The following is a 26,995-nucleotide window of genomic DNA, read 5'->3' as shown; positions in this document are numbered from 1 at the left end:
CAAGACAAGCCTTGAAGCACTGCTCATATGTGAGGCTTTTCATATCAAATAACCCTTTGTAACAGTACAAAAATATGCAGAAGGATGGCCATCTTTCTCTTCAGACATAAGTGGCTGTTTAATTAAGGGCCTACTTTTTGTGGAAAAAATTAGTCATCAAATTTAGCCCCATGTAAGCTGCAATTCTTTCTTGTTAAAATTTACTTTCCAAAGAATATCTTATAAATGTGCTCCAAGATCCCAGAAATGGGCAGAAATATTCACTGCTTATGACTTCAGTGAAGAAACCCAAAAAGGAGAACTAAGAGTACAATGCAAGTAACTTTCCGTCATGCAAAATTGAAACTATCAATATGTCTTTTTGGTATTTTGTGTTTTTAAATATATTTGAGTGAAAAAATGCTAAGTAATTTTTTTCTTATCGCCAACTTACCAAAATGGCCTCCATAGCCCTGATGAGTGTACCTTTTGACATAAGTTTGAACTGATGAAACCACAGCCTGGTATTTGATGCTGTTTACAGGGTTATAATCTACACTTTCTCCATTTGTGTCTTTACAGACTTGCTAAGATCCGAGAAAACACAATTGCTTCACTGAAGAATGCAGCAAGCCATGTATGTTTCTTACTATTACAAATCTGTCTATACCTTAATGATTAGATCTAAAGTAAACTGCAACTATCCCATTTTTTTTAGCTTTCTTCTAACCCCTCTACTAATGCATCACAAGAACTGTGGTTCCTAGAATTATAAATGTTCATGTAGATGTAAACAATTCTTTGAGCAGAGTTTGATCTAGATTCATGTGACTTGCTATAACAATTAGTGGTTGGATCCAAACTCAATATGTACTTGATGACTCATTGGAGAAGGACACAGAGAGAAGCAAAATGTGATGTATTGGAATACTTGAATTCTAACTGCGGTTCATTCTGTCAAAAACAGTGGCAATACGAATTTGCAGTGGTCAAGATGAATTCTGGCACTTCAGTACCAAGATTTTTGTTTGTCTAAGCAAATTGGCAGAATGATCAAACATGATATGTGGGCCCTCTAAATGTGCTACGATCCCTGTGCAAATGAAACATGTCTGAGGTTGCTTGTGTTCTTGTTCAGCAGAGGACTGGCCTGATTGGTTAGAAGGAAAGGTCCTTTTTGGGTTGGAGACAAGATAAATCCACACAGTTTTTCTTCTCTGTAACGACATAGTGAACAAAACAAGGCTCTAATAGAATGCTGCCAAGATCAATTGCCGGTGGTCATGATTGTCCAGCATTTCACTTATCACTTTGACCTGAATTGTATTTTTAAGGACTGTCTTATTAATTCAAGGTTTTCGTATTTTCCTCAAGTCTGCTTGACTGCTCACTTTGAATTAATTGCAATTAGCTGGCACACAAAAGGTGATATTCGCAAAGCAGTGAATGCAACCTGGACACAGATTGTTTTCAGACTGGCTAATCTTGCTGAGAAGAACCCTATCCTAACAAAACATGTGAATATAAACCTCTTGTAACCAGGAACCAACATCAAACCTACTACCTTTAATTGTACATTTTTTAATAAACAAATAATTCAAAAAATATAAATATGTTGTATTTTTTTTTTTTCGTAGAGTGTCTGCCTCTGGGTCGATAAGCCTTGCCTAAGAAATAATTTAAAACGGTGTGTTAAACAACTGGGGATTTTAGCATCTCTTTCACATGACTATGATTGCAAAACACTTTTGTTTTGATGCCCATAAGGGTATATTTTAATACTTTTGACCTATTCCATATCCAATAACTTGATGCACTGCGAACTTCGTTTTGGGTGGGAAAACCTTTATTCATGCCTAATACTTTTCTAATGTTCCTAGCTGAGGGTTACCCTTCTACGTATCCACGTTTCTGTTTTTTGCTCAGGTGTATATCCATGTTTGTTAATTTTTCATTGATAGATTGTGAGCTTTTTCATACTTGATTCACGTTCTGAAATTATCTTCCTGACCCACCTGTATTTTTAAAAATTTCCTGGTCTTACCTGTTTCATCTTTGATAGCGTGTGCCACGACTTTGTCTTCAAAGCAAAAAAGAAAAAACTGTTTGCAACTCACCGGTGTAGATACTAATAGTTGAACAACCTGCTTGATGCTTAGGCAGAGTAAAGGTTGACCAATTGTTCATATCTGAAATGTAGCAGTACATGCTACAGAGCTTTTCCAAACTCCCTCTTCAGATCCTTGCCTAGTTTTTCATTGTAGTTAATGTCTCATGATGTAGGCAGTTTCTTCAGGGGCGGCCCTATTTAGTACTCGTGACTTCTTCCGCGCTCAGTGGGCGCGCGCCGAAGTTGCGCCTAAGTCCAGCCCGTCTGCGCCCGTCCGCGATGAGATCACGCCTGGGAGTCTGGGCTGGCCTCTACTGGTTTGCAAGTAGGTTTCTGTTATTCTAAGCAGTTGTTGCTGGCGCTGAATCCTCTAGCCAAGCCCTGTGGTTATACTACTGCCCCATAGGCTTTCTCAGGTAGGTTGGGTTGTGGATGTTTGAGTAGTGTCTCCGGAAACGCTAATCTCCGGAAGACTCAGCTGTGCACTGGCGCCTCTAAGTCCGCTCCCAACCTAACGACTGAAAGGGGTTTTCTTATCAATGCTAGGTCCTTAATAAAAAACAACATTGCTTTTAGGGATTTTGTCTCTGATAGGAAACCTACGTGGTTGTTCATTACAGAGACCTGGGCCTCCGATACCTCGGGACCTGATTTATTAGATGCTATTCCCACTGGGTATGCCCTGGCCAGGATGGATAGAATTGGTCGTCGAGGAGGAGGAATAGGAATTCTTTACAAGGATTCCCTTATATGTCGTACTGAGTTTCTTTCCACTTCCTCTGACCCTTTTTAGGCCTTGTACTTTTCCATCAACTCCACTCCCTCTGTCTCTTTCTCTGGCCTCCTGTTTTAAAGACAGCTGGGTCTTAGATCTTTTTTTAGTCAGGATCTGAGTAAGTTGCTAGAGCCATTTATTGAGAGACCCAATATTACTCTCCTGGGTGACTTCAATTTCCATTTGGAAAATACGGGATCTAGAGACACCCAGATTCTCCTAGATACCCTGGATTCCTGTGGTCTGACTCAATTGGTGGTTGGTCCTACTCATCTGGCTGGGCATACACTCGACGGAGTCTTTTCCAATGACCCCAGGTTGAAGGTGGGCCCTCCGGTTCCCTTAGCTTTGTCCGACCATGCGGCCATCCCGCTAGAGCTGTCATTTCAGGATGCTCTTCCTTCTCTTCCGGACGCCAAGAAGTGGGAACTTAGAAGGAACCTTAAAGCCATTAATAATGTGGTTCTCTCTCCTTTTTTGAATGATCTGGCGCCTGCTGAACTGCAGGATGCTAATTCTGCTGCCCTTGAACTCGCAAGTACTATCTCAGAGGCTTTGGATATCGTGGCCCCCTTCAAATTGCATTACTCTGCGAGAAAGAGTCAGTCGGCCCCTTGGTTCTCGGACAGACTTAGGCTGTTGAGACAAGGGTGTCGTAAACAGGAGAGGCTCTGGAGGGCCCAGCTGGATCCCTTAGAGAGGGAACAACATAAACTCTGTCTAAAGGATTACAAACTAGCCATTGTGGAGGAAAAGCGGGCCTATTTCTCCAAGATCACTGCTTCTCTTAACTCCCCCAGAGATCTTTTTAAAATCATAGACTCTATATCCTCTCCCCAGGTAGTTGATTCGATAGAGGATTCTCAGGAGTTGTGTGATAATATCTCGGCCTTTTTCCACTCAAAGATCGCTGATATCTACAGCTCTCTTGAATCCCTGAATCTGGGTATGCCCTCTCCTATTGACTTTGCTTCCTCCAGAGATCGGAGCTTGTCTGATGGACACCCCCCCGTTTCCTGGCCTTTCCCCTTCTTACTCCTGAACTGATGACACAGCTCTTGGATAACACCAAATCGGGCTCCCCCTTAGATCCCTGCCCGCTTAAAGTCCTGAAGGCCTGTTGGGATGTGCTTATCCTCCTCCTCATGAATGTCATGAATCGTGCGATTTCGGAGGGAGTGTTCCCCTCTTTATGGAAGATGGCGGTTGTTAAACCCCTTCTTAAAAAGTCCACTTTAGATCCAGGGGTTTTGAAAAACTTCCGCCCCATTTCACTTCTTCCTGCCCCTGCAAAGATGCTGGAATCTCATCTTAATCGGCACCTTAGCTCCTTCCTAGGGGACTCTGCTCTTTTGGACCTCTCCAAGCATGGCTTTAGGAGATCTCATAGTACTGAGACTGCCCTTACGGCTGTTGTTAATAACATCCGCTGCCAGGTTGATAAGGGCCATACCACCCTCCTGGTCCTGCTGGACCTGACGGCGGCGTTTGACACTTTGTCTCCATCCATTCTGGTCACCCGCCTCAGGGACATAGGGGTCGGAGATCTTGCACTGAGCCCCCTGGCTTCCTTTCTAAATGAAAGGGAACAGAGAGTGAAGCTGGGCCAGTTTCTTTCTGCCCCTAAACCTGTGCATTGTGGGGCCCCCAGGGCTCCTCATTGAGCCCTACATTATTTAACATCTATGTGGCTCCACTTGCCAGGGTAGTTAGATCTTTTGGGCTGGAAGTAGCTGATGACACTCAAATAATGGTCTCCCTTACGCAGCCCTTGAAGGATTCTGCCTTGAACTTCAGGAACTGTATGGAGGCCGTGTCTCAGTGGATGGTACAGAACTTCCTGAAACTAAACGGGGAGAAAACTGAGGTGCTGATTTTCGGGGGCAGCCAGGATATCTGGTCTAAAGATTGGTGGCCTGCCTCTCTCGGGGACTGCCCTCTTCCCCGTCAGTTTGCTAAAAACTTAGGAGTTCTGGTGGACACTGCTCTCTCCTTTGACCGTCAGGTCAGTAGGACTGTCTCCACCTGTTGTGGTATCATCAGGGTCCTCAGAAAGATTGCCCATTATCTCTCTCCTGAAGCCCGCAAGCTGGCCACTGTGGCATTAGTCTCCTCAAGACTGGACTACTGTAATGCCCTCTATGTGGGCATAAATAAGAGCCTTATCCATTGTCTCCAGATGGTCCAGAACACGGCGGCAAAGATGGTTTTAAACCTTCCTAGACTTGCCACGGCAGCCCAGAGAAGTCTACATTGGCTTCCCATTCAATCCAGGAGATCTTTTAAGATTCTTTGTCTTGCCTATGGGGCCCTTCATAGCACGGGTGTTGTGGGTCTTAAGTCACTTATTCATCTCTACTCTCCTAGTCGACCCCTTCGCTCCTCTAATAAAAATCTTCTTGAGGTTCCCAAGTTTGTAAGAGCCAAATGGGGAGGCAGAGCATTTTCCTCGGTTGTACCCACGCTATGGAACTCTCTTCCTCCCGAACTGCTGGGGCAACAGTCGATTGCTCTGTTTCGCAAAGTATTGAAAAGCTGGCTTTTTTCTCAAGCGTATCTGTAGAGTACTTCATCGGTAACTACATATTATTGGACCTGCTTAGACGCCTTGATGCCCTTGGGCTAAGTTGCGCGATACAAGATTCCCTTCATTCATTCATTCATTCATTCATTCATTATAATGGTGAAAGCACAAGTTGGAACAACCGTTTTCCTCTAAAGCTAGGAACTTTTTATGAATGGATGCGCTCTTATTAATGCTCTCAAGGGGCCTCTCCTTGCCTGTGTTGGATGACTATTTTTTTGTGGGGGTAAAGGAGTGGGGTTCGAGATCCAATCAATAGACTCTACAGTAGTACCTCATCCTCTGGAGTATGTTCCAATGGATCAATTCTTTCAACATTCTGGTAGTACAGGCTAGTCATTGAATACCAGCACAGATAGTCAAGTTTAACACTTTTCCAATACCAGGCCATCTAAAATACAGAAGAGACCTTGCGTTCCGGAGCAGGGACATGTCCTGCAATTAATAGATACAATACGGAAGGACCTTTAAGTTTTCAATGCAGTACGTTGCATCATATCCTGCCTTTATTTTTTTTTCTGTCCTCTTTTTTTAGTACAACTCAAGGTAAAATAATCTAATATTTCTTTGGGGCAGTGTCAAGCAATCCCTGTGGCTGCCCTCTTGTGCATGTCTCCTATCCCAGCAGTCCTCACCGCACGCGTCTAAGCCCTGCTTGCTCCACTTCCATTGTCGCATGCCAGGAAATCTGTTTTTGGTATTAACATTTGGGGTAGTAGTTGGGTCAGGATCCTTGAATTTTTGGATTTGAAGTATACAGAGAATAACCCACCTGTAAGGCAGTAAGGGTCCTTCTCACAACACCAATGCCCACCCATTTGCCTGGAGCTTGAGGTTCGTGCGTAGCTTCTCCGTTGTGGCAGGGACCAGGGGTCTAGAACCCTGCCTCTCCCAACCCAGCCAAGAGCTCTTATTCTTCCAATCAATCACAAGCCTTATAGGTAACTCTTAAATTCGCCCGCTTAAATAAATTGAACCTTCAGTGCAAGAGCTTTCCTCTTCCACCTATCTGCTAGTTTCTCTGCTGGGCTAATAGTGTGGCATGGGTGATGCATATTTATGATTAACAGCAGGTTAATGTGCAGTCATAAACTTTATTTATTTTCACTCATTGAGGAAGAGGGGCCAGATGTGGTCTTTCTCACGGAAACGTGGCTGCATTAAAGCTCGATGCCTGACATAATTTAAGGTCTTCCTCTGTGGTATTACATATGGTGAAGGGACCACATCGACCAAGCCATCATACTTGGAGAGTCCCTTAAATGTATTTATGATCTGCTACTTATTCCTCGTTGTGAAAGCCTCATTCTCGATTTCTTTGACCCCTGACATTCACTTTTTTCAGGAGTGTTATTTTATAGACCCAATGTCCATATGCTCATTTTTCTCAGGCTCTCCCTGACATTATTGCCAATTAAGCTATTGGCAAACCTAATGTTCGAGGCATTTGAGCGGCAGATTACACACTGTGCATAGTTCGCCACCTAGTGTTGGGCCCGGATGTTTGCAGTTGTTTTTGTCCTGGAAAGTCTTTGGAAGTCACTGGATAGGTGACTCCCCCTTTGGATTATATTGCGCATGGGCATCGGCTCCATCCTCGGATTGTTTTTTTCCGCTACCGGGCTCGAATGTGTTGGAACCCGTTTCCAATCGACGCTACTCTTCCATTCCGAAGTCTTCGATTCCGGACATTGACGAAGACGTTCGGGCATACCCTGGCCTCATCTTCCAGCTCATGGAAAGGACGCCATTTAAAAAATGTCCTCAATTTGAGTCGAAGTTTCCCCACACCGATCTCCATGAGGTGTGCAACCTTTGCCTCTCAACGGAGCACGAGGCCAGTGACTGTTCCGCTTGTGCCTCCTTCCGATCCAGGAAGACGATTCGGGATCCGACGAGCTCGAAGAACAATGGCTTGCTCGTCAGCTTCGATCCCAGATGACATCTTACAAGAGGGAGTCGACGTCCCAGAACAGGAACAATTGTGAAATATTCGTGATACCATGGATTTGATATCGAAGGTAGAGGGGTTAAATTTTGACCCGTGTGAACAACTTCTCTCTACCTTTGATATCGAATCACTTTACACCAACATACCTCAAGACGACGCATTGAGTGTACTTGAGTTTGTCCTTGAATTGAGAGATCGCCCCCATCAAGTACCCACTAAATTTATTGTTAATTTAGCCCAATTGTGCTTGAAAAAAAAATTCTTCAATTTTAAAGACAAATTGTTCCTTCAGACATCGGGGGTAGCCATGGGGTGTGGTTTTTCACCGGAAATTGCTAACCTTGTGATGGCCCAATTTGAACAAAAGTGGATATATAGCGACACCAACCCATATAAACATCAAGTGGAGTTTTGGTGTCGCTATATTGATGACATTTTTATGATTTGGAACGGTGATGTGACACAACTTACGGAATTTCACAATTGGTTGAATTGTAGAACGTGTGAATTCAATTTTACGGTGTCAAGCGATCCCAATAAAATTAATTTTTGGGATGTATACATTGAGCATGAAGAAGGTAAATTGTGTGTAAGTCTGTATACAAAACCTACAGACCGTAATACCTTATTACACTTCACTAGTAACCACCCACGGACCTTAACAGAAAATTTACCGTACGGTCAATTCCTCCGAATTAGAAGGAATTGCAGTAATAAAGATCAGTACTTTTTCCATGCCAATAAATTGAAAGAAAAACTTGAGAAACGAGGTTATCCAAAAAGATTGATTAAAGTAGCTCTTAAAAGAGCTTGGTACACTCCTAGAGAAACATTGCTGGTACCAAAAGACCAGGATAACGCTAACATTCCACTCACTTGTGTGTTAACCTTCGACCCTCGAGCTAATAAGGTCAAAACAATAATCCCAAAAAATTGGAAAGTGTTGGATGAGCTTGAAATACCTAAACCATTGTTCGCATTTAAGAAAGGTCAGAATATCCGTAGTCAGTTGGTAAGATCTTCAATCACCACAGATAAGGTTGTGTAAAGAGACACAAGAGATCTGCTTGGTTTACCTCCGGTATTGGGTCACTTTAAATGCCATAACTGTATGGCATGTGATCTTACAAAGGACTCAAAGGAGATTAACATCAAGGGCACATAAATCATATACAGAGATAATTTTCTAATTGTAATTCAAAAAATCTCATTTACTGTATAAAATGTCCGTGTGAGAAATGTTATATTGGGCAAACCATTCAGGCAGTTAAAACCCGTGTTTTGCTACATAAATCAAGAATAAAATGCGAAATCACAGGGGCACCTTTGGTAAGCCATTTTCTGGCTCATAATCATTCTGTAAAAAATATTCATTGGTCAGTTTTGTGTCTTGTCACGAGCATGAACAAAAGAGAGACAGAAATTAAACTCAGCCACCTTGAAGGTAGACTGATTGAGAAGTAACAAACCTCAAAATCAGGTTGAAATGATAGAGATGAGATTTGGTCGCTGCTGAGTTAAATATGATGAGATTTGTACCTGTATAAAGTGAGACTGTGTATACAACTGGGATTTCTATATGTATCAATTTTTTGACAAACTGTAGAATAACTGCTTTAGAATGTACGAGGTGGAGGCAATCTCACTGGGATATAAGGTGTTAATATTAGTTTCTTACTCTTTCCTTTAGTTTGATGTGATGTTATTTTAGAAATGAGCTAATATGACACACTGTCCAATGGGCAGGTTTTTTATTTAGGCTTCCCATTTATTATTATTATTTTTTTAATTAGTTTTTCTTAATTCCTTTTTTTTAAATTGTATCTATTTTTCCACGTTTTAGTGTGAAAAAAGGAGGTAGGATTCGATCCTTGTTGCATGGGTAGTTTCGCCTTGCTATATAATATGCGGCCATGATGCTTGGGTAATATTGTTAACCATAATACCAGTCCTTTTTTAGTGTTTGTCCTCGCTTTCCTAAAGTAGTCCTGTTTCAATGTTTACGCCTTAATATGGCACGCGAGACAAACACTGAGACGTGAGCCATTTAGAGATTGCCGAGTGAGAAGGAACTTTGTTTGTATTCCTGTACCTCCTTCTCTGTGCTGAAATCCACACAGCACTGCCCCGGTTTACTTGAGATTTATCTTGATCGGGACGATTTTGAGTCACACGCTATAACGGCAAGGTAAGGGCTGTACACGGTTCGTGTCAGTCACATGCTTTGTTTAAACGTACGATAGAGTGTAATGCCCCTGTTTAATTCTATTTTTAGAAATATCGAGTTTGGGTCGCCGTTCCTGCATTGAAAGCGCCCATTTTTGGTCAGGGCAAGCATCACTTTGTTCAAATTACGCAACGAATTTTGACTGCAAATTTTATGCAGGTAGCTATGCTTTCGAGATGGTTTTTTCTGGATCTTGCATGATAGATTACCTAATATCCCCTCTGGGCACGTTGGGCATTTATCTCTGAGATATTGATTTGATCACTTCTATAAGGTTGTTATTTCCTTTGCGTTTTATCTTCGCTTTCCTGGTTCCTAGAGATCTATCGCTCTTGCACTTTATGTGGTGTTTTTGATTTATGTATGGTTGCCAATGTACCTTCAGGTACCTGTCACCTCTATAAGTAGGATGGTCACTCTGGACTCGGTGTTTTGTAATTCGTGACCGTTTTTAGTCGCAATTTTGTATATATGTAAATATTCCTTTTGTTTTTGTATTTTGTAGGTAATTTGTGTATTTTTTGCCCAAAGACCTGAAGAGGCCTTAATAGTTCAGAGGCTGAAAAGCGTCGACTGTTTTTATAATCTGACACCAAAAACATTAAAAATTTAATTTGAAAAATTGGATGAGAGCCTTGAAGAAAAGAAGCACAAAGTGATTTTCAGCTTTGTAGGCTCCAGTACTGAATGTGGTGATCTTGATGAAGGAATTAAGGTCAAAAAATAAAGTACCATACATTTCCTTGTTGAAATTGCTGGGCATTTGAACCTTAAAAAGGGTTCAAGAAAAAGTTTTGTTGCTTTGTCACACTTATGTTGTTTTTTTTTTGGCACATTGTAAATATATGCATGTTAAATGAGATAAATATGTATATATATATATATATATATATGTAAAAAAGGTAAATATCCCTATAGAGATTTGGTTTACTACTAAAAAATTATGCAAACCAGTTCTTTGTTTATGTTGATTTATTTAAAAGTCTGGATAGCTATTAGATGAATAAAAAGGAAGTAAAATAGAGATTCAGTTAAGTAGTAATGTTTTAAAAAAACATAGGACAGATCATTTTTGGTATCGGTCTTTATACTAGTTTGGATAAATAATACCATAGGCATCACTATATTTAGCTTAGTTTATTTTCCCAGATGCCTTATTGGTTTAATGGGTTTCCTCTGTGATAATTTGCTAAAGGGGTTATTAAGCACGCGCCAGAAGTCTTCAAAGATCCAGTTAGGGCTCGAATCATCAACCCCCGAATTAAGAAGAAGTAGAAGGCTGCCCCCTCAGATCTAGCCTACATTAAAGGGCCTGCACCATTAGACTCCCTTGTAGTCTCCAACGCACGCAAAAGAGCAAATTCACAAACATCAGGCGAGGCTCCCACACCAGATAGAGTCTAAGCTCCTTGATGTATCCGGTAAAAGAACAGCGTCACAGGCAGCAAACATTTGGCATATTGCCAATACTCTGGCACTACTTGCAAGATACGACAGGGCACATTATGATGAATTAGAATCCATAATGTAGCACCTTCCAGATAAATACCAAAATAGGGCAAATGAGCTTATATAGAGGGTAAAAACATCAAGATTCAAGGGCAAATAACACCAGTGTCCTGTTGCGTAGGCATGCCTGGCTACGCATTTCAGGTTTCAAACCTGAAGTACAAAGTGCCATCCTAAACCAACCCTTTGATGAGCAACACTTATTTGGGAAGAATGTGGACGTATCCCTTGAGAAAATGAAAAAGGGTACGAACACAGCTAAATCTATGGGAGCCTTGCAGTCGCAAGCTCCCAGACGCTCCTTTCGCCGCTCATCTTACAGAGGCATCACCAGGGGATACTCATCAGATAGTCCCTCTACGTCTTACAAATCCCCTACCAAATCCACCTACAGTAGAGGCTACCAAAGAGGAGATTACAGGTGTAACAACAAAGGCAGAGGCAAAACCAATAACTCCCGCTCTGCCTCCACCCCTGCCCAATGACTTCCCTCCACTTCTCCCACCACATTCCACTCCAGTTGGGGGAAGACTACAACAATTCCTTCCTGCCTGGATCAACATCACATCAGACAGGTGGGTGCGACAGATAATTCAGTCAGGTTACTGTCTCAAACTAACATCTACCCCCCCCAAACATACCACCTAAACAGTGCCCGATGTCACAGGAACATCTGCTTCTGCTAAGGCTGGAGGTAACATCCATCCTACAAAAAAGCGCAATAAAATTAGTTCCATCACATCAACGAAACAAGGGAGTTTACTTCTTGTACTTTCTTATCCCAAAAAAGGACGGCTCCCTGAGGCCTATTTTAGACCTCAGACCACTTAACCTGTATATACAATCAGACCACTTCCACATGGTCACACTCCAGCAGGTCCTTCCTCTTCTTTTACAAAACAACTTCCTTGCTACCCTAGATCTCAAGGACGCCTATTTCCACATTCCCATAGCTCACTATAAGTATCTCAGATTTGTACTGGACGGTCAGCACTATCAATTCAAGGTACTCCCATTCGGAGTCACAACAGCACCAAGAGTGTTTACCAAGTGCCTAGCAGTAGTAGCAGCACACTTAAGAAGACAGCACATTCACGCCTTCCCATATCTCGACGATTGGCTCATAAACAGTCGGTGTGTACAACACACTCACACCACCATCCAATTACTCCACAACTTGGGGTTCACAGTAAACCACACCAAGTCTCACCTGCAACCGTCCCACGTACAACAATATCTCAGTGCCGCAATAAACACCTCAACAGCGCTCGCTTATCGCTATCCTGCCAGGATCACAAATATGCAAGCTCTCCTAACAAAATTACAACCGCAACACTTTTCCAGCTCAAGTGTTCATGCAACTCATAGGAATGATGGCCTCTTGCATATTCATAGTACTTCATGCAAGACTACAAATGTGTCCTATTCAAGAGTGTTTAGCACGACAATGGAAACAGGCTCAAGGTCAATTAACAGACATAGTGTTGGTAGACGGTCGAACTCACCGCTCTCTGCAATGGTGGAACACCAAAAACCTTTCCAAGGGCCGACCTTTCCTAGAGCCAGTTCATCAAATAGTCATGACAACGGACGCATCGCTATCCGCCTGGGAAGCTCACCTACTGCAGCACACCATGCAAGGCAGGTGGACGCCGTAACAAAAATTACTCCACATCAATCACCTAGAGTTACTAGCCCTATTTCTAACCCCAAAAGCAAATATCGGGCAAAGCTGTCTTAGTCCGCACAGACAACATGACAGCTATGTACTACAAAAACAAACAAGGGGGGCACACACTCTCTGCAACTCTGTTAGCACAACAGAAATGAAGATGGGATGTACCTCTAAAGATCGTCCTCTTAGCCCAGCATGTTCCAGGAGTACAAAACACCATAGCAGATCTGTTAAGCCGTCGGACACAACAGATCCACAAGTGGGAACTTCATCCACAAGTTCCTCAACCAGTCTTTCAAATGTGGGGACAACCTCAAATAGACCTCTTCGCCACCCACGAAAACGCCAAATGCCCAAGCTTCGCCGCCAGATATCCACACCCGCTGTCCAAAGGCAATGCGATATGGATGAACTGGTCCAGCAAATTTGCATACGCCTTTCCACCTCTCCCACTGCTTCAGTTAGTGGTATGCGAACTACAGCAACATTCCCTAACACTCATTCTAGTAGCAACAACTAGGGCCAGACAACCGTGGTACACCACACTGCTGCAACTTTCTGTGGTACCGCACCAAAAGCTATACCTGTCTCCACGCTTACTAAACCAGAACCATGGAGAGATCAGACACCCTGACCCAGCTCAGCTCAACCTAGCAATCTGGCTCCTGAGGTCATAGAGTTCGGTTACCTTAACCTTCCCCCTGACTGTATGTACGTTATTAAAGAAGCTAGACGTCCCACCACTAGAGCACATCATTACTACACCTCCAAAGATGTAACTTAGCGTACACGACCATTAGACTGCACCTTGCTGCCATTGCAGCATACCTACAAAATAGACAACATCTATCACTTTTTACAGTACCTGCCATAAAGGCTTTTATGGAAGGCCTCAAAAGAATAATTCCTCCCAGAGCACCACCTTCACCGGTGTGGACTTTAAACATTGTTCTCACACGGCTAATGGGACCTCCCTTTGAACCTTTACATAAATGTGAACTGCAATTCTTAACTTGGAAAGTTGCTTTCCTAGCAGCTATTACTTCTCTCAGAAGAGTTAGTGAGCTACAAGCATTCACCATTCAAGAACCTTTTCTGCAAATGCACCATAATAAAGTTGTTCTCCGAACGAATCCTAAATTCCTTCCAAGAGGCATTTCACCCTTCCATCTCAATCAATCTGTAGAGCTGCCTGTATTCTTCTCGCAGCCACAAACAGTCGCAGAAAGAGCTCTGCATTCATTAGATGTCAAAAGAGCATTGCTTTACTACATTGAAAGGACACAACCTTTTCGTAAAACTAAACAACTTTTTGTGTCCTTTTCACCACCACACAAAAGCAACCCCATATAAAAATCTGGGATAGCTAGGTGGATTGTCAAATGCATACAGATTTGCTACCATAAAGCTAAACGCACTGTATCTGTCCCTCCTAAAGCCCATTCTACGAGAAAGATAGGAGCTTCAATGGCATTTTTAGGGAACATTCTCTTAGATGACATCTGCAAAGCAGCTACATGGTCTACACCGCACACATTCACAAAACACTATTGTGTAGATGTGCAAACTAAACAACAAGCTACTGTGGGCCAGGCTGTACTCAAAACACTGTTTCAAACCGCTGCAACAGATCCGGGTGGTCGCCGCTAAGTGTGGGTACTGCTATACAATCTATGCACATCTGCAGCTCATATGCCTCGAACAGAAAATGCTGCTTACCAGTATGCATCTGTTCTTGGCATGTAGAGCTGCATAGTTACACAGGCCCACCCGCCTCCCCGGCTACCTTTATCTGTTCCATTATTATCTTAATTAGATACAGCTTACATGGACATCATTCCTTTTCTTGCAAAGCTCCATCATTTCCCTAATGACGAAAAACAATCTGAGGATGCAGCTGATGCCCATGCGCAATATAATCCAAAGGAGGAGTCACCTATCCTGTGACTTCTAAAGACTTTCCAGGACAAAAACAACTGCACACATCCGGGTCCAACACTAGTTGGCGACCTATGCACAGTGTGTAAGTCCGCAGCTCTACATGCCAAGAACAGATGCATACTGGTAAGTAGCATTTTCTTTCAATATATTGGGTGACTTTTATGGCCACTTTGATGCTAATAGCTCTTCATCTACAGGCTTATTACAGGACCTTGATTCCCTACAACTGATACAAAGAGTAATCTGGTCAACCCATGAGAAGAGGCATCTTATTGACCCAGTATTCAGTAATGACCTGAATCTTAAGGTTGATGCATTCTTGCCAGTGTTATGATCAGATCATTACCTTATCAAAAAGCCTCTGCGCGTTCCTATGCTCATCTCTTCCCCCCCTTATCAGTTATGCGGAAGGATCGCAGGTGGTTCAAACTTAATGTCCATGAGTGAAAGATGAGTCTCAACTTCTCCAGGCCTGAACTGGGAAATCACCCTTCCTCTCCTAATGACAAAGTTGTTAAATTGATTAAATGTTCTTTTGATCAGGTTATTCTAGTCAATACCCACAAGCTGAATCGGAAGGGTAAATCCTCTCCTTAGTTCACCCTCATTTATTGTCATTAAGGAAAGACTGTATAAGGTTAGAAAGGAGGTGGAGGAAGTCATATGATGAGCATTGTAAGAAGGATATTTGCACTATCACACCGAAATTAGCTCTGCCAAAGCCTCATACTATGCACCCGAAATAAACCGCGCTTCCAATTCACCTCTGGGAAATAGTTCAGATTGTTAAATCTCTGACCAAGCCTAAACCAGACGGCTCGCTACCAGAGTCTACAGTAGCCCTCTGTAATGACCCAACTCATTTCTTTCCAAAACAAATTATTCTTCCAGTGCTTTTTAGCAAGGTGAAGTCAGGTTCCCCTCTCAAGCCTTCCACTCTTCATATCCTGGTCCTAGGATCTGAATAAGTCTTTCCAGTCTTGTCTTAATCTGTCATTACCAATGGGTCTAGTATCGGTGTGGAGAAACACAGTTGTAAAAACTCAGTTAAACCCAATTTGGACCCACTATGTTTGGGGAATTAAATGTCCATTTCTTTACTACCTGGATGTTGGAGGCTCAGCTACTATCAAACACCTGGATCTAAGCGCTGCATTCGGTACAGTAGACCAAGGAATCCTCGCCAGAGAATAACCAGTGTGGGAATAACACAGTGCTCTAAAACGGCTTGCGCCGTTTCTTCGGGACATGGCTTTTCAAGTGTTAAACAAAACATGTGTTCGAGGCATATGGGCTTCAGATCACACACTAGTGCATAGATCGCCATCTGGTGATGGGCCCAGATGATTAAACTTTGTTGTTGTCTTTGAAGAGCCTTTGTTTGGTAGATGACTTCTCCTTCGGCGCATAGTGCGCATGGGCATCCACTCCATCTTCAGATTGTTTTTATCCGCCATCGAGCTCTGATGTGCTTATTGTTCGGTCCCGTTATAGATTTCCTTTCGACTTCCATTTCTACATCATACCATCGGTATCGTCTTCGTTCGCGATTTCCCTGTTACCCGCGTCGCAGAACTTGGCACTTCTCGATTCCGGTGCTAATTGGGCTGTTGGGCCCAACTGCGCCACTGGGCCTTTGGCTCATGGAAAGAACACTCTTCAAGAAGTGCCCTCAGTGTGGACATAAATTTCCCCACACTGATCTGCATGGGGTATGCAATCTGTGCTTGTCCCCAGAGCACAAGAGCAGAGATTCCCAGGTCTGTGCTTCGTCCCGGTCCAAGAAAACCATCATAGACCGGCGAGCTCAAAGAGTCATGGCGCAGTCCTCCTCATCGACACCAGATCTCATCATAGAAGAAGCTCCCATCGATATAGAGTCCGAAGAACAACAAAAGGACGACATTGTCTCCGAAGCAGAGGATTCAGCTTCTGGAGCCGATGGACATTCAGACGGTGATCTTCTACCAGCTGGTCAACAGGTCATGACTACAAGCGTCGACCCGGTTCATACCCCCACACCGGGCCAGGCTTCGGTTCCACCTCCACCTCTGGGTGCACACTGACAAAAGACTTCCGACGCCCCGCCTTCTGGCTCGGCAACGAAGAATATCAAAAAGCCTCTAGGTGACTCCAGCTCGAGTCAGATTTCCCTGTTACCCGCGTCGCAGAACTTGGCACTTCTCGATTCCGGTGCTAGTCGGGCTGTTGGGCCCAACTGCGCCACTGGGCCTTTGGCTCATGGAAAGAACACTCTTCAAGAAGTGCCCTCAGTGTGGACATAAATTTCCCCACACTGATCTGCATGGGGTATGCAATCTGTGCTTGTCCCCAGAGCACAAGAGCAGAGATTCCCAGGCCTGTGCTTCGTCCCGGTCCAAGAAAATCATCAGAGACCGGCGAGCTCAAAGAGTCATGGCGCAGTCCTCCTCATCGACACCGGATCTCATCATAGAAGCTCCCATCGATATAGAGTCCGAAGAACAACAAAAGGACGACATTGTCTCCGAAGCAGAGGATTCAGCTTCTGGAGCCGATGGACATTCAGACGATGATCTTCTACCAGCTGGTCAACAGGTCATGACTACAAGCGTCGACCCGGTTCATACCCCCACACCGGCCAGGCTTCGGTTCCACCTCCACCTCTGGGTGCACACTGACAAAAGACTTCCGACGCCCCGCCTTCTGGCTCGGCAACGAAGAATATCAAAAAGCCTCTAGGTGACTCCAGCTCGAGTCAGTCTCTCGGCCCCGATAAACAAAAAGTCCTTAAACCAAAAATTACTCCGGCACCGCAGCAAACCTCAGTACCAAAACCAATGGAGCCAAAAACGAGCTAGGTACCGAAAAGTTTCGAACCGAAAACAACTCCGGCACCGAAAAAAGTCGACCCAAAGTCCACTTCAGGGCCGAAACACACTTCGGCAACTAAGTGTCGACCCGAAACATGCTTAGGAACCAAAGACCCCTGATCTGAAAACAACCTTTCTGAGCAAAAGACACAACGTCAAGAAGGATGCTGAACGCAAGTCTTCCGAACCGAAACCCAAAACTGCTCCAAAGACTGTAATAGACACTGTTAGACCTTCCAAACAACAAGACAAGTCGGTGCCGAGGAAGGATCCTTCTACAGAAGAGCTTTTCAGGCCAGATCCCAAACAGAAGACTCTTCTTATCAATCCAAAAACTGGACATGTCATTACAGTGCCTGAAAAAAGGAAGCTGGACCCTCCTAAAACACCTCCAGTTCCTCTTAAAAACATGCTCAAACTTCTCCTATAATAATACCTTCACCAGTAATAGAACTACCAGATTTAGAGATTTCACCTCCACACTCACCATCCACCACACATAGCCCTGCACCAGCAGATGATGATGAGGATTATTATTCAAGGAGGATAGAAGATGAGCAACACATAGATGACCCAGATGATATTCCTGGTCCATCAGATGATCCCTGGGAAGATTATAATGCGCCAGATGCCCCAGATCTGCCACAAGATGAAGCATACCCTTCTAGGCCATCTACTCCAGATGACGCTATAGGGTTTACGCAACTCATTCACATGGCAGCCACCTTTCATGGGGTAGATCTGCACACAGATCCAGTTGAGGAAGTCTTCCTTATGGATACAATATTGCCATCACATAAAATCACAACCATATTAAGAATGCTTAAGGGAGTGGTAAAGCACGTACCAGAGGTATTCAAACACCCCGTCAGAGCCAGAGTAATTAATCCTAGGCTAGAGAAAAAGTATAAGGCAGCTCCAACTGACCCAGCATACATCAAAGGGCAGTTACCATTAGACTCATTGGTAGTTTCATATGCCAGGAAAAGAGCTAATTCACAAGCAACAGGGGATGCTCCACCCCCTGATAAGGAGTCCAAACTTTTAGAGGCTTCAGGCAAACTCACCATCTCGCAAGCAGCCAATGTTTGGAGAATTGCTAATACTCAAGCCCTATTAGCAAGATATGATCGAGCTCACTATGATGAGCTAGAAACCCTTATGCAACATTTGCCAGACAAATATAAAACCAGGGCTTCTGACTTAATACAAGAGGGTAATGTCATTACTAATACCTCAATACTTTGTGCTTTAGATACTGCTGATACAGCCTCAAGAGCAATAAATACAGGTGTACTGTTACGTAGACATGCTTGGTTGCGAATCTCTGGTTTCAAACCAGAAGTACAGACCAGCATACTTAATCAACCTTTTGCGCAGCAACATCTTTTTGGTCCCACAGTTGATAATGCACTAGGGAAAATGAAAAAGGACACGGACACAGCAAAATCCATGGGAGCTTTACACACTCAAACTCCCGGAGCGTCCTTTCATCGCTCCTCTTATAGGGGCGCCTCATAAAGTTTTCAAACCGATAACGCCTCCTCTTCTTACAAGGCACCCACCCAATCTTCGCCCAATAGAGGTTATTACAGAGGAGAATATAGAAGAAACAACAATAAAGGTAGAGGCAGAGGTAACAACAACCGTAATGCCTCCACTCCCAAGCATTTACTTCCCTCCCCTCCACCAGACCATTCCACTCCTGTCGGGGGAGATTACAACAGTTCCTACCTGTCTGGAACTCCATCACTACAGACAGGTGGGTGAGACAAATAGTTCAGTCAGGTTATTGCCTGGAGCTCACTTCCACTCCTCCAACAATACCAACCAGACAATGTCCCATGCCACAGGAACATCTCACACTTCTAAAACAAGAAGTAGCCGCTCTACCGCAAAAGAAGGCAATAGAACTAGTTCCAGTACACTATCAAAACACAGGAGTTTACTCCCTATATTTTCTTATCCCCAAAAAAGACGGTTCCCTCAGACCTATACTAGACCTGAGACCCCTAAATCTTTAAATAATAATCCGATCACTCCTACTTGGTCACATTACAGCAGGTCCTTCCTCTATTATAACAAGGCGACTTCTTTGCCACCCTAGATCTCAAGGATGCCTACTTACACATTCCCATCCACCAAGCTCACAGAAAGTACCTCCTGTTCGTATTGGACGGTCAACATTACCAGTTCAAGGTACTTCCTTTCGGAGTAACTACAGCACCACGAGTTTTCACAAAGTGCCTTGCAGTAGTAGCAGCACACTTAAGAAGGGACAACATCCATGTCTTCCCAGATCTTGACGACTGGCTAATAAAAGCCAAGTCATACCACCAATGCGTGCAGCACACGCATCAGTCAATCCTCCTGCTACACAAACTCTGCTTCACAATAAATCAGACAGTCATATCTCCAACCATCTCTGTCTCAACAGTACCTGGGTGCCACAATAGCTACCTCCAAAGCACTTGCATCCCCTAATCCAGCAAGGATACAAAGTATGCAAGCTCTTCTACAAAATTTCCAACTGCAACACTCACTACCAGCTCAAGTGTTAATGCAACTGATTAGAATGATGGCATCTTGCATCTTCATAGTGCCACATGCAAGACTCCAAATGCTCCCCCTGCAAGAGTGCTTAGCAAGTCAGTGGAACCAGGCTCAACATCAATTAACAGATCTGGTGGTGGTGGATGACCGGACACATCGCTCTCTGCAGTGGTGGAACACCAAAAACCTTTCCAAGGGCCGGCCGTTCATGGAGCCAGTTCCACAAGTAGTGCTAACCACAGACTCATCCTTTACAGGATGGGGAGCTCATTTAGCAGAGCACACAGTACAGGGCACATGGACACCACAACAAAAGCTACTCCACATAAACCATCTGGAGTTGCTAGCCATTTTTCTAGCTCTAAAGTCATTTAAACATTACCTATCAGGCAAGGCTGTATTAGTCGCACCGACAATATGACAGCCATGTACTACATCCAAAAACAGGGAGGAACACACTCCTCACAGCTCTCCCGGCTGGCGCAGAGCATATGGAGGTGGGCCATTCCTCAAAATCTTTCTCTTAGCAGAGCATTTACCAGGAGTTCACAATCAAGTTGCGGATCTGTTAAGTTGTCAAAGTCAACAGATACACGAGTGGGAACTTCATCCTCAAGTTCTTCAACCTTTCTTTCACAAATGGGGCCAACCAGAAATAGATCTGTTCGCCACACACCTAACCTCCAAATGCCCAAGCTTCGCTGCCAGGTATCCACACCCATTGTCCAAAGGCAATGCGATATGGATGACATGGTAAAGCAAATTTGCGTACACTTTTCCTCCTCTCCCACTCACTCCGTTAGTGGTACGCAAGCTACAGCAACACTCCCTTACATTAATTCTCATTGCACCAACGTGGGCAAGACAACCGTGGTACACCACGCTACTGGAACTCTCTGCAGTACCACATCAAAAATTGAAACTCTCTCCACACCTACTAACCTACTAACACAGAACCATGGAGAGATCATGCTTCCCGACCCATGCAGCTCAGTCTAGCGATTTGGCTCCAGAGGTCTTAGAATTTGGATATCTCAATCTTCTGCCTGATTGCATGAATGTTATAAAAGAAACTAGGCCTCCCACCACTAGAGCATGCTATGCAGCCAAATGGAAAAGGTTTGTTGTGTATTGTACAAATAACCACATTAACCCACTAGATGTTTCCATCCAAAACATCATATGTTACCTGCTCCATCTACAAAGATGTAGTTTAGCATACTCCTCAATCGGGCTACATCTTGCTGCTATAGCAGCTTACCTTCAAAACAGACAACATCTATCATTATTCAGAGTGCCTGCCATCAAAGCATTCATGGAAGGTCTCAAAAGAATAATTCCTCCCAGGGTCCCACCTTCCCCTGTATGGAATCTAAACATTGTTCTTACTAGACTTATGGGTCCTCCATTTGAACCTTTGCATAAGTGTGAATTACAGTTCCTTACATGGAAAGTTGCCTTTTTAATTGCTATCACCTCACTCAGAAGAGTAAGTGAGATCCAGGCATTAACAATTCAAGAACCATTTGTGCAACTCCATCACAACAAAGTGGTTCTAAAGACAGCCCAAATTCCTTCCTAAAGTCATTTCACTGTTCCATCTTAATCAGTCTATTGAGTTGCCAGTATTCTTATCGCAACCTCAGACAGTTGCTGAAAGAGCTCTGCATACGTTAGATGTCAAAAGAGCTCTCTACTATATTGATAGGACAAAGCCATTTCGTAAAACAAAACAACTATTTGTGTCCTTTTCTCCTCCACATAAAGGTAATCCCATTTCAAAAACTGGAATTGCAAGATGGAGCGTCAAATGCATTCAAATGTGTTACCAAAAAGCGAAATGCACTCTATCCATTCCCCTAGGGCTCATTCCACCCGTAAACTAGGGGCATTTATGGCATTTTTAGGAAATATTCCCTTAGACGATATCAGCAAAGCAGCTACATGGTATACACCGCACACATTCACAAAGCACTACTGTGTAGATGTGCAAGCAAAACAACAAGCTAGTGTGGGCCAGGCTGTACTGAAAACACTATTTCAAACTACTGCAACAGATACTGGTGGTCGCCGCTAAGGAGAGAACTGCTATGCAATCAATTCACTAGTGTGTGATCTGCAGCCCATATGCCTCGAAAGGAAAACGCTACTTTCCAGTATGCATCTGTTCTTGGCATGTAGGGCTGAAGAGTCACACACGTCCACCCGCCTCCCAGCTACCTATATATCTGTTCCAGTATTATCTTCATTAGATACACTATACATGGACATCTTTTTCTGTTCTCGTACAACTCCATCATTTTCCCAATGGTGAAAAACAATCTGAAGATGGAGTCGATGCCCATGCGCACTATGCTCCGAAGGAGGAGTCATCTACCAAACAAAGACTCTTCCAAGACAACATCAAAGTGTAATCCTCCGGGCCCACCACCAGATGGCGGTCTATGCACTAGTGTGTGACTCTGCATCCCTACATGCCAAGAACAGATGCATACTGGTAAGTAACATTTTCCTATTCTGACACCTTCCCTTTAAATGCTGAGTGCCCCATGGATCGGCCCTTAGTCCCACGCTCTTTAATTTCTTTATGCGCCCTCTCACTGAGATGCCTTGATAGTGTCTTACGCTGACGAAACCCAATTAGTGTTCTCCATCTCACCTGAGCACAGGCCAAAATCCAAACAACCTGGTTGTGAGAAAGTGGCTCTATATATACTGGACAATAAGGCAGTACAGTGTGTATAGAGTCCACCAACCCCAAAGGTATACCAGAGGTTAAAGTCAGAACTGACCTTACTCTCCAAAGTGGTAGCTTGATCGAGCAGTAAGGAAGTACCAGCGGACAGTGTAAAGCATTTGTTGTACACTCTGTCAGCAAAATGTTTCACACTGTAACCTCTGAAAAACCCGGGATCGGGGAAAGACAAGGCAAGAGAATCAGACCCCAACCAGTTGTATCTGACCAATTGTATTTATTGGATCAAAGTAAAGGAAGGTCTGGATAAACGTAAGGAACCAATAAGTATACCATAAGAGATGTTCAAAAGACAAAGAATCATCAATGAAATAAACATAAGGGAAAGTCAACGATACCCATTAGCAGCATGGTTCCTTATGCCTGTATGAGGCTCTCACCGTCCTCCGCATGAATACCGGTCCCGGTATTCGCCAACGGAGGGCACTTTGCTAAGAAACGGCCGAAAATGCCGTTCGTATGCTGCTAATGGCGTGTGAGGTTCTTGCAGGGAAACCACGAACTTGGGAGGACCAGCCGGGCACTCTACCACATGCAGTTCCCACCAAGAAAGAAGGGAGCAGCCGCTCCACCTCCTCCGCTTTATGTGCACAGCCCTGTGCACCGTAGCAATTTTTGATGAAGTACAATGAAATGCAGAGACGCGGCAAACACCTCCGTGGCGTGCGTCTCTGCTAGAGTATTTCCTAATGTACACACTCACGGGTAATGAGGACGGGGGCAGAGAGCAGCCGCTCGATCTTGCCTCCGAACTCCTCGGTTCCTTTTCGGTGGTTCTAGACGATAACAGACGAGACGCTGCAGCCACCCCTGCAGACAGAGTCTCCTCTAAATCTTGTCCGGAGTTTCTCTAGAGGTATCCAGCTGACACTCGGTTCTTTAGGGTCGGGTAGCGAGATGCGGCGAACAGCCCTTGGCCTCTCTCTCGCTCTTGGGGCAGCTGCGGGTGACTAACGCCTCGGTGCGTAGTGTAGGGCAGCCCTCGAGGTCGACAATGACTCTTAATATCCGACGCCGAGGCTATGATGAGGCCGGCTATATGTAGGCGTTCCCGGTCGTCGCACGGACCTCGCTAAGCATGCTGGTCCTTGTAGTTCCGCCTTAATCAGTGCCGCAGCTTGTTTCATGAGCCGGATCGCGGCAATACCGGTGTTTTCTACAAGTGGAGAGGAGGGGGGAATTCATGACACACACACTCAAGAACTGAACTCCAGGCCAATTGTTGCTATATCCTCAGATATAGTTGTTTTTTTCTTAGAACCAACATTTATAAAAATATACTTTTCGAAGTACGGGTACTCTCATGTAAATACTTTGCAGAGAATCAATAAGTTTGTACACACAATTACAGGATAGCTAATAAGCAACACAGTTCTGAAACACACACTAGCATTGAGCTCAATCGGTTTTTCTTAGGAAAGTACAGTTGATTACTTTATGGATTACTTTGGTAGTTCCAGGACTAGATTTTAGATTCAGTCCTGGGGTCTAAGCTGAAAGCCAGATTGGCAAAAACGTTTTAGTTACTGTGATGAATTTTCCTAAATATAAAGCGGTTTTAAAAGTTCACACTTAGAAACATTTCAAGGTGATTCTGACAATGTTATCCAATGGGAGGAAATTCAGGTTACAGGTAAAGTACGATCGCGTTACTTTTGTAACCCAGCACTAGTGTCCTAGGGCCAGCATTGGGAGCTTAACTCAAAACAGGTAGGTAATTGCGTTTCAGCATTTCGTACGATTTTTAAAGAATATTTGCAGTTTTCAAAAGTAGACACTTAGAAGCAATTTCATAGAAAAGCAGACAATGGGTTCCTATGGAGAAAATACAGGTTACTAGTAAACCCGCTAGGGATTACTTTTGCGGTTCAGTACTGGACTGAAAGGTACAGTAGTGGCTTCTCTACAGATCACAGGTGAGTATTTTCGAATTCAGACTTTGGCTGATTTTATAGGAATATTTTCAGTTTTCAAAACTTCACACTTCAAAAATTTTCGAGTCAAAATGGGTCAATGTTATCCAAAGGCAGGTAAGTGAATTACCGGTTTCCAGGTGAGTACTTGGTTGGTGAAGTTAGGGTTTTGGGCGTAGACTCAGGGGTCCCCCAGGGTCAGGTGAGTACAGTTAGTTCAGTCCCAGCGGCACAGGGGCGGCCGAGTGCAGAGGTAGGTAGGCCCAATGTTATCCAATGAGGGAAAGGGGGCCTTTGGTTGGTGCCTGCTGCCTAGCAGGCCACGCGGCTCTGGTAGCTGGGCTCCTGGTCACTTGCTCTGGGCAAGGGGGGAAGTAGGATAGGGCAAAGAGGTCACAGCCAGCGGCACTCGGGCGGCTGGGTGCAGGGTGCTTTTGAGCCGTCGGGTGTGAGAAGTTGGCCTGGTATATGATGTTCACTATTCTATTGAGCACCTTGCACCAGTCCAAACAACCCTTATAGTGATGGTTGTAAGTCAACCTTATAGACCAGCTACCGTAGTGGTAGCGTGGACAGAACAGTCTTAGGCTAAAAGACTCTTGAAGGCGTGTAAAGCCAGCTGTTTTACCATATGTAACCCCTTGAATACCAAATGAAAGGACACCACACAGTATATATATATAAAATATATATGTATTTATTCACTAACACACTCCTCTGAACTCTTTATGAGATCAGAGGCAAAAGCACATAACAAGTTACACTTAGAAATACTTTAAATAGCACAATTTACAATTAGGCCATAGGGGCGCATAAAACCATATACTAAGGTGGTATAAGAACCATGACTTGGGAAAGGAGAAGGCCTAGGGCCTTGGAACCCGCTGGGGCTACACTATCTGACCCTTAGGTTAGGAGTAGGAGGCCCACAGGCGGCACGTGCAGTGTCAGTACACTCACGCGAGAGTCAATAGAAAGTCAATGGGAACTTTAAAAGGTAAGTAACGAAGATTTAGGACACTTCCGGTCTAACTAGGAATGTACAACTAACAAAACTAGACACTAGGATAGTCACTCCCTACAGGAGCACCGAAGTACTCGCGTTACCTCACCCACGGGCTGTGGGTGCATAGGTGTCAAAGTGTGTCGGTTTTTCTCATTGATTCCTATGGAGCCTTGGAAGAAGATGCTGCAGGCGACCAGGAGGAAGATGTCTGGGTGGATCTAGGATGAAGAGGTCCTGAAAGCAGAGGGGACAGAGTCTAGGTCACTAGCCAGTGACCGGGTGGAATTAGGGAGGAGCCAGACGTCGTCGAGGAGCAATCGGGTGCAGATGTGAAGCTTGTCGTTGCAGCCACGCGGACCAGGAGGCGTCGAGGACAACCAGGTGCTGGAGAGGAGCTGTCCCACGAAGGTTCTCGCAGATGGAGGGGTCGACTTCAAGATTGGAGCCAACAAGCCTAAGCAAAGGCAACCCACGCAGGATACACAAGAGGCTTCTGGTGCAGACCAGGAGGGTCTGAGGTACTTCACCTTTTCAGGGAAGCGAGGGCCAGTCTGGAGCAACCAGACCAGCGATGGATTTTCAAAGGAATCGTCGTCAGAGGGCTACTAGTCAACGGGCCAGCAACCGGACAACGCGTCAAGCAGAACACAAGCAGAAGGGAGATCTCGCAGATCTCGTGGAGTGTGGAGGGCTGGTCTTGGGGGCAGGTGGAGCTCGGTGTCGGGGTGTCTCAGTCCCCAGTGCACAGCTTCGAGGATGCCTCAGGAGCTGCGCTGTTAGCAAGTTGAGGACTTTCCAAGTTGCCTGTTTCCACGGATTCCGACGACTTCCACGGAACTCAGCTGTGCTGGAGTCGTGCAGTGGGGACAGAGGAGTCCTGGAGTCGAGGTCTTGTCAAGCTCTGCGCTCGAGTTCCGGCGGGAACGGGGATAAAGCAAGCCGTCCAGTTGCTGGATGGTGCCTGGTTTCCCAGGGTGGTCACTCCTTGGCCACAAGGGAACTTCTTCAGTCTTCAGATCAGGTGAATGTCGAAGGGTCCAGAGTTTCGTTTCAAAGTTTCATCAGGATTAATCTAAAGTCTCCTGGGTCAGCTCCTACCTTTATACAACTAAAGGGGGCTGGTTTACTCACTAGGTCCCTCCTATGGGTGGGACCAGGAAGGGGA

General features: G+C 44.5%; 1 protein-coding gene across 3 annotated transcripts in view; it reads left to right on the top strand.

Annotated features, from left to right (window-relative positions):
* The window catches only part of GPCPD1 (glycerophosphocholine phosphodiesterase 1), a 733,645-nt gene that overhangs the window by 368,336 nt on the left and 338,314 nt on the right, over nt 1-26,995 (top strand). For all 3 annotated transcript variants that reach the window (XM_078649507.1, XM_078649508.1, XM_078649506.1), the window contains one exon: nt 562-616. In XM_078649507.1, the coding sequence (XP_078505633.1) occupies nt 562-616 (55 nt within the window). The remainder of the gene's footprint in view (nt 1-561; nt 617-26,995) is intronic.

The sequence above is a fragment of the Lissotriton helveticus genome, chromosome 6, assembly GCF_964261635.1.
Source record: "Lissotriton helveticus chromosome 6, aLisHel1.1, whole genome shotgun sequence".
Lineage (NCBI taxonomy): Eukaryota > Metazoa > Chordata > Amphibia > Caudata > Salamandridae > Lissotriton > Lissotriton helveticus.
This window is presented reverse-complemented; position numbering and strand designations above follow the sequence as displayed.